General features: G+C 47.3%; 2 protein-coding genes across 2 annotated transcripts; one reads left to right on the top strand and one right to left on the bottom strand.

Moving 5' to 3' along the window:
• Nucleotides 1-628: 628 nt before the first annotated feature.
• On the bottom strand, nt 629-2,529 carry LOC123172458 (putative F-box/FBD/LRR-repeat protein At3g49480). The gene is made up of 2 exons (XM_044589452.1): nt 1,223-2,529; nt 629-1,114 (listed from the first exon to the last, which is right to left on the bottom strand). Exon 1 carries the CDS (start codon nt 2,431-2,433, stop codon nt 1,363-1,365), a length of 1,071 nt encoding a protein of 356 aa, XP_044445387.1. The 5' UTR covers nt 2,434-2,529; the 3' UTR covers nt 629-1,114; nt 1,223-1,362.
• Nucleotides 2,530-3,496: 967 nt separating this feature from the next.
• LOC123042178 (uncharacterized) lies at nt 3,497-10,179 on the top strand. Its single transcript, XM_044464715.1, has 3 exons — nt 3,497-5,672; nt 9,661-9,740; nt 10,162-10,179. Exons 1-3 carry the CDS (start codon nt 3,497-3,499, stop codon nt 10,177-10,179), a joined length of 2,274 nt encoding a protein of 757 aa, XP_044320650.1.
• Nucleotides 10,180-13,245: the final 3,066 nt, after the last annotated feature.

The raw sequence follows: 13,245 nt of genomic DNA, 5'->3' as shown, positions 1-13,245 counted from the left end.
GAGTTCCTCCCCTGGTGCTCCTCGATGATCATGAGCTCCCCCACAGGGCACCGCAAGGGGCTTGCCACCCTTGCAACCCTGACGGCCTGGTCTATCTGGAAGCAGCGCAACCGTTGTGTCTTCGACGGCGAATCCCCCTACCTCCCGGCTTTTTGAGCTTATCCAGAACGAGGCACGTTCTTGGGCTAGGGCTGGCGCTCACGGTTTAAATGCGCTGCTGACTTTGGTCCCTAAACTTGTACCCGGGTTGAGCAGCCCGTCACCACTGCTCCTTGCTCCTTGTCTTGCCTGCGTGCTGGACACCGAGCCCCCCCCCCCCCTTGTACTTTCCCCTTCTTCCTATCAATGAAAAGATAAGCTCTCTAGCGTATTCGCGAAAAAAGCAGCATGTCGCATGTCCCTGATTTTCAGATGAAAAAGAAAGAACTCTTCCCTTCCATTCAAAAACTTTGAGCTATCAGAGGTACTCAAATCATGAAGTTTAGTGGCATGCAAATTTTCAATGATGCTACACTAGAAAAAAACATAAAAACAGTTCTAAAAGAAACTTCTTAATTGAATATACCTTCTGTCAGCCATCGTTGTTTAGTACTGAATTTCTTAACAGTGCAATTGTGCATAGCTCCACCAAATGACTTGTTTAGATACAATAAATTGGGATAATATGAACTTCTCCACACTACAAGCACATTGGAACTACTCAGGCTTGAACAAAACACAAGATGGGACAAGCAAGATGGAGGGGGGGCCCCATTTTTCAGCATCCACATGTGAAGGGATCGGTCAAATCCAAATCACGGACATGCATGATATCTGAAACATCATGCCGACAAGCTATTGTAAAACAAAGCCGAGCACCTCTAGAAGCCCCATTCTCCATCTGAAGCATCCTATGTTGCTTATCAAAAAATTCATCATTATGATTGTGGTATTCAACCGCAAGTTTAAGTGATTCTAGGATTCTGGCATTCAGCACAAAGAATTGGACAAAGTTAATTTGTGCCTTGATGGCTCGATAACAATGCATCACTATTGTCTTCAAACGGATATCAAGAGATTTGAGAAGATTCCGATGCTTCCGGCGCCACAAATTTCGTTTTCCTGATCTGCCTCCCTGAAAGGAGCCATTGAGAAAAATTAACCACTTGAAAGCTGGTCAACCATATGCCAGCGGAATGGTGACCACTAATACGATATGAACTTTATACATGAGAAATTTTACCTTTATATACAATTTCTCCAAGCAGGGAAAACATCTCAATAAATTAATAACTTTATCCAGATCATAAATATACATACTGATAGCCAAGATCTTGACATTAGGCACCACCGTTGTCAAGCTATGAATGCGCAATCCCTTTGTCAAGCATGCATAGAACGAAACATTAGCACAATGAAATATAAATATATACGATTGATATGCATAACATATGTGCACACAAAAGTGCAACTAATGAGAAGCCATGTAATAAGTAAAACAGACATAGCTACCTGAATAACTGTTGAGCCAAACACAATTTTGGAGTCGCTATACAATTCAGGAATGCAGCCCAATATCTCAAGTTTAGGCGTGGATATAACAGAAATTTGCATTTGTGTGTATGTATCAAGATTGAGCATCCTTTGAAGCAAAAACGCATCCTCGATGACAAGCTCCATTGTGCCACAACGAATGCCGATGTTGCTGATGGTAGGGGAGTTGATCCGGAGACAACGGATGCCAAAAGTGTAATCAAGAAGCAAGCTTTCCAGGACAGAGCAGCTCGCGAGGATAATGTGCAGCGTGAATTGTGATATAATGACCTCCACCAGTGCAAGTTTCTTGAGCTGGGGAAAGCGGAGCGTTTCGACCATATAGTCCCGGAGAGAGTACTGGCTGATGGTGAGGACACGGAGAGTGGGCGTGAACCGAAAGATGGACGTTGAAAGCGATGATGGCAGTTGTGGGCTTCGGCTTGCAAATGGGGCCACGTAGAGCTCCAGCTCTTGGAGGTTATCAAGGGCAGGGGATCCGAGGGTTCCAACTGAGCCATGCGCTGCTTTTGCTTGGTACAGAAGATAAGGCGCAGGTAGACACAGGCGGCGTCCGGGCCCGTGGTGGGCAGAAAGGATGACGCCGAGGAGAGCTTTCGCTTGTATCCCATAGGCGTGGAGGTCACGGACGTCGATGTTAAGAGGGGCAGAGCGCCAGAGGTGGCGCCAGCGTGACGCGAGGACTTGGGTGCGAGCGCCGTCCTTGGTGGGGAGAAGGGTGATGATCTCACCGAGGATTGCGTCGGGGAGGTTGCTGATGTGGTCGCCGGGCGGCTGTTCTGGGCTTCTCACCGCCGTCGTCGTCGGTGGTTTGGGATCGTGGCCTTCCGTAACCGCCGGCGTGGCTTCGTTGATGCCCATTGCGGCTAGTTTCCTCTTCTTGGCACCCTCCATCTCCATGTACTGCGCCGCCGCCGCCGCGGTGGATTTTCCAGATGAGGCGCCGCCGCACTGGATTCTCCGCTATGCGCTATGCATTCCCCGAGCCGAGTAGGGTTCAACTAGAATCAAGTACTGAATCTGACCAAGGGCCGGCTGTATTTAGTGCAGCACGTGTAGTTTTTTGCCTTCAGATATCTTGATGATCATGATTTAACTTTCAAAAGGTTGAAACAAATGCTGGGAGAGATGATGTAGGTGCGAGGAACGCAAGTGCTCACGCACAAATTCGTCAAAAGGAAAATACATCATGCACAAAGATCTCACATTGTTTAGGTAGAGACCTGTCACAACTACATAGCTTAAGCACAAATACATCAATTTATCATTTTTCCTGACTAAGAATGATATATCTTTCCTCTGTGGATGGAAAAAAAATATAGTCTTCCTTGTTTTCGTGCTACACCATGTTTTACAGCATGAAATGGTAGAGATCGATTTATCTCTCTTCAGTTCACTCACGGGATTAGCGGGGCTGGAAGCCCAGGCAAAACCGGTAGAGGCCTTCGTGCATGTGATTGCGTCGGATCGCGAGCTGCCACATGCACGATCGTCTCCCTGTCGAGGCGTTATTCTAGCTAGGGTTCGCCGCCGCGGTCGGGTGGGATTTCCTTCGTCAGTTCGGGACCGAGTCAGGCGAGGCTCTCGGCAACCCGATCTTGCGGAAACAACAGCTAGCGGCGCGATGCCGCCAAAACTTCCGCCGCCGGCGGCGAAAAATGTCGCTACCCCAGGAGCTTCGGCCGGGGCAGCGGAGCTGCCGGCGCCGGTCTTGGCTAGGGCGGCGCCTGGTGCGAGGCCGCCCAGAGGTGCGGTTACGCCAGCCCCCAGGGGACCTGCGCCGCCTCCGATACGGGCGCCGACCCAGACGGCGGCTGGGGGGGGGGGGGGAACCGCGCTTACGCCTAGGGCGCCAACTCCTCCGCGAGGACCGGTACCTCCGCCTACTGCCGGTCCGCGGCCACCACCGGTGCCGGTTCCCAGGGCCGAGGTGACAACAACGCAGAGACCATGGCCGAGGCAAATGGCGGCAGCTCCGGGCTCTGGTGCTCAAAACTCCACTCGCAACGGCTCGAGCGCGTCGGCGGGAGATGATCGAAACCCACCGCGCGGTCAGTGGGGCGACGACAGATACGATGCTTATGGTGCTGGGTTGCACAGGGGCTCTTCCTCAACCGGTGGAGACCGAGGATATGCTCGGGTGGACAAGGGACAGAGTAACAATGGTTTCCAAGGACCGACCAGGAACTTTGTCGAGGGAGCTCCCGGTCCCAACCGTGCTTTTCGCGGGCGCTTCCGTGGAGGTCGGGGCGGTAACCGCAGGTTTAATCAGACTCGGTATGCTAGGACGGCTACAGTGACGGAGGTCGCGGAGGGTGCATCAGAGTTACCCCAGGTGGCAGTGGAGACGGTGCAGGCTTTGGCTTCAGTCTCGCTGCCTGAGCCTATGCAGACTGAGGATACTGTTTCCGAGCACGGTTCTGACAAGGTCGACAGTGACAAATTGTCTAAGTGGGTGGCTAAGAAGAAAAAGCTCACTTGTTTCCGGTGTGGGGAACCGGGGCACTTTTTGGTCCAGTGTACGGCGGAGCTTTGTGATCTTTGCCGGAAGCCTAATCACACAGCGGCTGACTGTCCTCTGATGTTGGGGCCAAAACCATCCGTCCAGATATACGGGGTGTGTTGCTCCGAGTTGATGTTTTTTGAATCTCCGTCTGCGGAACCTTCCGCACCCATAGTGGAAACCTCCTTCCCCGGTGTTGTGAAGGTGGTCCACGGGCCTTTGACCGAAGCACAGATTATTCAGCAGTTGAGAGAGCTAGCTCCGGGTAATTTTCAGTGGTCATTACTTAAGCTCTCTGATAATTCGTATAAAGTGGACTTCCCTTCTAAGGAGGATCAGGTGAGGATTCTCAAGTTTGGTATGAGCAGGGTCACAGGCACTAGCTTTGTGCTGGCGTTCGATGAGTGGAAAAAGAAAGAACCACAGGGCACACCTTTAACTCAGATTTGGGTTCGTTTCTCTGGTGCCCCGTCTGATCCTTTGGACAGCTTTCTGGTGACATGGAGTCTGGGGTCGCTGATAGGTAAGACCGAGCAGGTGGATATGCAGTTCACTCGGGCTCATGGGGTCGCACGGCTGCTAGTTAGTGTCGCCAATATTCAGTACTTGCCAGACGTGGTGCCTTGGACTTACGCAGGCGTTCTGTATCAGTTGGACGTGCACTATGAGGATCCTGATCTTTTCAATGAGTTTGAGGATGACAATCCCATGGACACTTCTGAGGGAGGTGGGGGTTCAGGTACCAGGGATGACAATGCTAAGAGTAATGAGGATAAGGCTTTGGGACCGTCGGGGCAGTCGGAGAATGCCGACTCCACTCCTGTTGGGCCGTCCTCCACGGTACCAACTACCACGCTTCAGCTGGGTTCTCTTGGGGCCTTCTCGGCGCCGCCGAGATTGTCGAGTGTTAGGGCTGGTCCTCCGAGTCCAAGACTTAGATTATGTGTGGGGAGGTCGGTCGACCACACTGATGAGGTGGGGCAGCAGGCCCCGTCGTCTGTCCCTCGCTCGCCTTCGGCCATGGCGATCGTGGCGGAGCCGGTCGCTGCGGGACGAGCGGACTTGCAGGAGGCTAGACCTTCTGGGTCCTTGATGTGGCTGGAGACTGGGGGCGGCGCGGCCCCACTGGAGAGGTCCCCGGATGGCAGGGAAACGGGTGCGCAGGAGGCCGCCCTTTCTCCTGCGGTGGCACTGGAAGGCAGCCTGGTGGGTGCGCTTCCTGCGGAACCGGCAGCGCCTTTTTCTTTGGGCACGAGCATCGGCGAGGTGGATACTTCGTCATCTCGGGTGGCTGCTCCGGCGGCTCCGGTGATGGTCTTAGCGGCTGGGGGACGGGCAGGAGGCTCTTCCCCTAGCGCTACTTCGCGCGAGGAGGTCCGCGAGTTGGAGGATTCGGCATCTCTGGTGGCTGCTCCGGTGGCCTCGGTGATGGCCACTGCGGCTGTGGGACGGGCAGGAGGCTCTTCCCCTACCGCTACTTCGCGCGACGAGGTCATCGCGTTCGGTGGGATCCCGGACCCGGTCTCTGTAGGGAGACGGGTCAGCGGGAGACTACAGGAGCACTCCGATGTTGATGACATGCAGCTGAGGTGCGCGTTGAGAGCGGCCAAGCTGCGGGACGTCGAGACTACAACTGGTATGTCAGTTAATAAGTCTAATTCTATTATGCATTTTACCAATGAAGAGATTGTTCATAATGCAAACCAAATAGGAGTGTCTCTTGGTAACGATGATCTAGAGATCTCTAAATCGGTTAATGAGATGCTAGACTTGGAAGCTGAACGTGCGTTAGAATTGATTCGTAACATAGCTGCAGTAAAACCGATGAATGAGTCGGAGATTGACAAGCTAGGGGTTAGGGTTCTTGATAGCTTGTGTGCTGATCTTGATCCTGCGGTCCAGGTGACGGAGGAGGAGGATGAGTATACCTCTCCGGTAACCACAAACCTAGAGGTGGTGCCTGTGGCCGTAGAGCCTCTTTCCGAGTGTGTTGAATCTATTGATGGTGGGGTTAAGCCTAAGAGGACCTGGAAACGTAAGGTTTATCCGGTGTCGGCTGTGCGTAGAAGTGCTAGGATCCGTACCTCCAAAAAATTTCATGATGAATTATGAAAGGCATTTTTTGGAACAGCAGAGGTCTTAAAGACTTGGCTAAAAGACGTTTTCTAGCAGAAGCTTCTATTGAACATCACTTAGACTTTATTGCTTTGTCCGAAACTGGACGAGGTAATTTTTCAGCACAGTTTCTTAGCACCTTAGCAGGGGGGGTAGACTTTGATTGGCATTGTCTCCCACCTCGAGGAAGATCCGGTGGGGTTCTACTCGGGGTTAAGTGCGATACGTTGGAGGTTCGGAGTGTAGTGATGGGTGAATTTGCGGTTAAGTTTAGGGTAAGAACGAAAGCTGATGGTTTTGATTGGGCTTTGGTGGCAGTCTATGGGGCTGCGCAACCCGAACTTAAACCAGATTTCCTGGCGGACTTAGTCCGAGTTTGCGGGAATGAGCAACTACCTGTCTTAGTGGGAGGTGACTTTAACATTATTCGAAGAAAGGAAGAAAAGAATAATGACAACTTTGACGGCAGATGGTCCTTTATGTTCAATACTATCATAGAGAGCTTGGACCTCAGAGAGATAGAGCTTTCGGGTAGGAAATTCACTTGGGCAAACTCATTACCGGTTCCGACGTTTGAGAAGTTGGACCGTGTTCTGGCAAGTGTTGAGTGGGAACAGAAGTTTCCTCTGGTAACGGTGCAGGCGTTGACACGAGGTATCTCGGATCACACACCGCTATTAGTGGACTCAGGGGCCCCAACTCATTTGGGTAATAAGAATATTTTCTCTTTCGAACTTGCTTGGTTTGAAAGAGAAGGATTTATCGATCTGTTGGCTAGAGAGTGGGCTAAAGACTCGGGGGGAAGGTCACCCATGGAGCGGTGGCAATGCAAGATTCGTCATCTGCGAAGGTTCCTTCGTGGATGGGCTAAGCATACGAACGGAATTTATAAGGCGGAGAAGGAAAGGCTCCTTATGATGATTCACACCCTAGAGTTAAAAGCTGAAACCTCTCTTTTAGATACCAGAGAGTTGGAGTCTAAATTGGAGGCCGAGCTAAGGCTGAAAGCGCTTCTCCGTGAGGAGGAATTGAAGTGGGCTCTCAGAGCTAAGGTTCGCAAGGTTGTCCAAGGTGAGGATAATACCCAATTCTTTCATATGATTGCTAACGGAAAGCATCGTAAGAAGAGAATTTTTCAATTAGAACAAGATGAAGGAACGATAGTTGGTCAGGAAAACCTGAAAGTTTACATTACCAACTACTATAAGCAGTTATTTGGACCTCCGGAACGGAGTTTTGTGTCTTTGGATGAGTCAAGAGTTGAGGATGTTCCCCAACTTCAGACGGAAGAGAATGAGATTTTGACTGCCCCTTTCACGGAGAAGGAGGTGTATGAGGCCATTGCACAAATGAATAATAATAAAGCGCCAGGACCAGATGGGTTTCCGGCGGAGTTCTACAAAAAGTGCTGGCATTTCATTAAACATGACCTGTTGCTCATGTTTCATGAATTGTTTAATGGTCAGCTTCATTTATTCAAGCTTAATTTTGGAACAATAACTCTTCTTCCTAAGAAGACAGAGGCTATTCGCATTGAGCAGTTCAGACCCATTTGTTTGCTTAATGTAAGTTTCAAAATTTTCACTAAGGTTGGGACGAACCGACTCACGCAGATAGCGCATACGGTGGTGCAACCGTCCCAGACTGCTTTCATGCCGGATAGAAATATCCTTGAAGGGGTGGTCGTCTTGCATGAAACGCTCCACGAAATTCACTCAAAAAAACTTGATGGGGTGGTTTTTAAAGTGGATTTCGAAAAAGCATACGATAAAGTCAAATGGCCTTTCCTTCATCAGGCGTTGCGTATGAAAGGATTCGACAAGGCATGGCGCGACCAAATTGATTCCTTTACGCAAAAAGGGAGTGTAGGGATTAAAGTGAATGACGATATAGGTCACTATTTCCAGACACATAAAGGCCTAAGACAGGGGGATCCAATGTCACCGATCTTATTTAACATAGTAGCTGATATGCTATCTATTTTAATAGGCCGGGCCAAGGAGGCGGGGCAGGTTTCGGGCTTGGTTCCGCACCTAGTTGATGGAGGTATATCCATTTTGCAGTATGCTGATGATACGATCATCTTTATGGAGCATGACTTGGTGAAAGCTAGGAATATGAAGCTTGTGCTGTGCTTATTTGAACAATTGTCTGGACTCAAGATTAACTTCCACAAGAGCGAATTGTTTTGCTTTGGAAGAGCTACTGAGGACCAGGTGGCGTATAAGCAATTGTTCGGATGCGAGTTGGGTTCACTACCGTTTACTTACTTGGGCATTCCCATTCATCATCGTAAGCTTACGAACAAGGAGTGGAAGTGTATTGAGGATCGTTTTGAAAAGAAACTAAGCTGTTGGAAAGGGAAGCTCATGTCATATGGAGGTCGATTAATTTTGATTAATTCGGTTCTCACAAGTATGCCTATGTTTCTTCTATCCTTCTTTGAGATCCCGGTGGGGGTTAGGAAGAGATTAGACTTTTATCGATCCCGGTTTTTTTGGCAAAACGATGAGTTGAAACGTAAGTATAGGCTTGCCAAATGGGACATCATCTGTAGGCCCAAGGACCAAGGCGGTCTAGGCATTGAAAATCTAGAGATCAAGAATAGATGTCTCCTTAGCAAGTGGCTTTTTAAACTTTCATCCGAGACAGAGGCTACTTGGGCACAAATTCTGCGTAATAAGTATCTTCAGTCAAAAACTTTAGCTCAGGTGACGGTGCGCCCAACTGATTCACCGTTTTGGAAAGGGTTGATGAGAGTCAAGCCCCTCTTCTTTAACAGGACAAAAATCTTAGTTGGTGATGGAGCTACTACGAGGTTCTGGGAGGATACGTGGCTAGGAGAAACACCTCTGGCACGTCAATATCCCACACTGTATAACATTGTTCAACGTCGAGAAGTATACGTTGCAAATGTCTTACAGTCAACGCCTCTCAATATTAGCTTCCGGAGGACACTAGTGGGTGAACGATGGGAGGCATGGCTTCATCTTGTACGACGGCTGATGGATGTCCAACTGTCTCAGGATCCAGATAGGTTGTTTTGGAAATTGACAAAGGACGGTAGGTTCTCGGTTAAATCCATGTATCTGGATGTCATTAATACTAGTGTCATTCCTTGCTCCAGACATGTCTGGAAAGTTAAGGTACCTTTGCGAATTAAAGTGTTTATGTGGTTTGTGCATAAAAAAGTAATTTTGACAAAGGATAATCTGGCAAAACGCAATTGGGTGGGTTCTGCTAGATGTAGTTTCTGCGATTGTAATGAAACTATCAGGCACCTCTTTCTGGATTGTCCACTGGCTAAGCTTCTTTGGCGTTCGATTCATATTGCCTTCAATATTATTCCACCTACTTCTATCAATATGTTGTTTGGAACATGGCTTGATGGGGTAGACTTGGTTTTAGCAAGACTCATTCGTGTTGGCGCGTGTGCCTTGTTATGGGCAGTATGGAACTGCAGAAATGATTTGGTTTTTAACAGAGCAACGAACTTTCATTTTTTGCAGGTTATCTTCAGGGCCACAGCGTTGATCCGTATGTGGTCGCTACTCACTCCGATGGAGGACAGGGGGCATTTGGCTACTGCGTCTACCCGATGGGAGATGGTAGCTCGGGTTATTTTCAACCGGTTTGGATGGCGGTCATGTAATAGGATAAGCATGTAGTGCTCCTATTTTTTGCCAGCCGGTTGTGGCTTTATGTTTACGCTCGTCTGAGCGGCTTGTCGTCTTTTTTACTTTAAACCTGCTGAAGACTTTGTGACACTCTCTATTTTAATATTATGAGCCGTATGCATCTTATTGATGCAGAGGCTGGGGTTGCACCCCTTTTCAAAAAAAAAAGTTCACTCACGGGAGGTACAGTTGCTATCTGTGGATGAACTATCAAGTGGGGACGTTGCAATGCTCGCATAATCGGGGCCTCCCTATCCCAATTCCAGTCGCTCCTACTTCCAAAGGCTGTTTTTTTACCTCTTCAGCAGACTGTTTTTTTACTGTGCGCGGAAGGTACTGTGCATGGCTTAGTCGTTCATGCTTTCACATGAAAGGTAAGAGTACATAATAGATTTCTATTATCACTATATACTCTCATATACATACCGTGTTGATGTCAGGTATGTTACATAGGAGTATGTGTGTGTCACCATCGACATTGTACAGTGCAACAATCCATCTACTCTCTCATTCCACAACCATATGCATTAAAATCTTATTCTGAAAATTGAAGCCTCCATATCTGTTGAACATAAAGTCGAATTTATGATCCATTTGCACAATTGTGTTCATGGTAATGAGGGCTTCTTAACAAGATCAATAGTGAATATATTTTGATAATTTTTTTAATTATGAAACATAGGGATGGACTATAGAACATGAAGAAAACCTAATAAGAATGAAAGTTTATTAAAATCCAGATATTAAGTTTGAAGTATATTGATACGGAATGTAACATTGTGGTATGCTCCCGACATGCAAAAAAATAATAATTTACAATAAAACAATTGATTTTTTTAACCTATACATCTTATTTATCAATCATGTTTGAAGCACAGTGAGCTAAGAGTAAATTAGATAAAATATATTGTCATTTACAAGAAACATAATATTCTAACAAATTCAAATGTTTTACCATAATGTTTTATTATGTTTCACAAAAACAATCATGTTGTTTCGTTGTGGTTCATCTGTTTGGGATCATATCACAATGTTTTCATCTTGTATCATACACTTCAAACTTAGTGCTACTAATATTAAATAAACATTTGTTTACTCTACTTCGACATAAAATAGATGGAATCATGCTCTGTAGGATTTGAACCTATGACATCAGGTTTTGTAGACCAGCGTTCTACCGAAGTGAACTAAGAGCGCTTCTCATCGAACATAATACTACTAATTTTAAATAAACATCCGTTCTCATCAAGTTCATATGAACCACTTATTCAACCAAAATATACATTTGCTTCTAAGTAGATATGAGCTCCGCACCTTCTGGTAAACCGGGGGTGAGTCGGCGAACACGTCTGGGTTCTCTCGTGGACTCTCCGATGATGAGGATGTCGAGGACTCTACCATAGGCTAGTCGGTGTTGCCACGTCCTTCTAGTTAGACTATCCTGGAGTTAGGGTCTTGTTGCAAAGGTCTCCGACATCAGTCGTGACATAGCTTGGTTGCTTTGTTCTTGCCATGTCACCTTTTGCTAGAGGTTGGACAGGGTGAGGCATGTATGGTGCTTGGCATAGTGGGTGCGGTGGCTAATTCTGAAGTAATGGTCAAAGAATTTGGCGGCTACAAGGTGACTACTCAATACCTACCCACCTAGCCAAGACCCCCAAAAGAGGATCATAGTCCCCCTTGGTGGAGACTCGCCTGCATCCACACATGAACCTCCTCTTCAACCTTCGAAAACCCTGAGTAGTGGATGGAGCCACACCATCGAAAACTTGGCATTCATACGCTTCCAGAGCTCCAAAGACTAGCATGACAATTGCTTGTGCTTCCTTCCTCTAACATCGATCCCTTGTCAATCTGTGCACCACTCCACCATGTGGTCTTCCGACGAAGATGTCCAATCAGGATTGCCCAGGGCTGTCCACACTTTCGACCAAATAGTTCTAGCGAAGACATAGGTGGCGAGTATATGATTGATCGATTCTTCATGTTGATCACAATAAGGGCAGGTCTCCTGGTGTGGTAGTCCCCTCGCCGCCAATATGTCCAAAAGTAGTTCGTCATGTCCAACCACACAAAGAAATGAAACTGTAGCGGCTCTGTAGTGATAACCCACAAGTATAGGGGATCGCAACAGTTTTCGAGGGTAGAGTATTCAACCCAAATTTATTGATTCGACATAAGGGGAGCCAAAGAATATTCTCAAGTATTAGCAGCTGAGTTGTCAATTCAACCACACCTGGAAACTTAGTATCTGCAGCAAAGTGTTTAGTAGCAAAGTAATATGATAGTAGTGGTAACGATAGCAAAAGGTAACAATAGTAAAAATAATGTTTTTGGTATTTTGTAATGATGATAGCAATAGCAACGAAAAAGTAAATAAGCGAAGAACAATATATGGAAAGCTCGTAGGCAATGGATCAGTGATGGAGAATTATGCCGGATGCGGTTCATCATGTAACAGTCATAACCTAGGGTGACACAGAACTAGCTCCAGTTCATCAATGTAATGTAGGCATGTATTCTGAATATAGTCATACGTGCTTATGGAAAAGAACTTGCATGACATATTTTGTCCTACCCTCCCGTGGCAGCGGGGGTCCTTACAGAAACTAAGGGATATTATAGCCTCCTTTTAATAGAGTACCGGAACAAAGAATTAACACATAGTGAATACATGAACTCCTCAAACTACGGTCATCACCGGTAAGTATCCTGATTATTGTCACTTCGGGGTTAACGGATCATAACACATAATAGGTGACTATAGACTTGCAAGATAGGATCTAGAACTCTCATATATTGATGAAAACATAATAGGTTCAGATCTGAAATCATGGCACTCGGTCCCTAGTGACAAGCATTAAGCATAGCAAAGTCATAGCAACATCAATCTCAGAACATAGTGGATACTAGGGATCAAACCCTAACAAAACTAACTCGATTACATGATAGATCTCATCCAACCCATCACCGTCCAGCAAGCCTACGATGGAATTACTCACGCACATCGGTGAGCATCATGAAATTGGTGATGGGGGATGGTTGATGATGACGATGGCGACGGATTCCCCTCTCCAGAGCCCCAAACGGACTCCAGATCAGCCCTCCCAAAAGGTTTTAGGGCTTGGTGGCGGCTCCGTATCGTAAAACGCGATGAATTCTTCTCCCTGATTTTTTTCCTCCCAGAAACACAATATATAGAGTTGGAGTTGGAGTCGGAGGAGCTCCAGGGGGCCCACGAGGTAGGGGGCACGCCCCCACCCTCGTGGACAGGTGGTGGGCCCCCTGGCCTTCATATTTTGCCGGTACTTTTTATATTTTCCAAAAAGTTGCTCCGTGAAGTTTCAGGTCATTCCGAGAACTTTTGTTTTTGCACATAAATAACACCATGATAATTCTGCTGAAAACAGTGTCAGT

The sequence above is a fragment of the Triticum aestivum genome, chromosome 1A (genome assembly GCF_018294505.1).
Source record: "Triticum aestivum cultivar Chinese Spring chromosome 1A, IWGSC CS RefSeq v2.1, whole genome shotgun sequence".
In the NCBI taxonomy this organism is placed as follows: Eukaryota; Viridiplantae; Streptophyta; class Magnoliopsida; order Poales; family Poaceae; genus Triticum; species Triticum aestivum.
The sequence above is the reverse complement of the archived record's forward strand: the minus strand, read 5'-3'. Positions and strand labels throughout refer to the sequence as shown.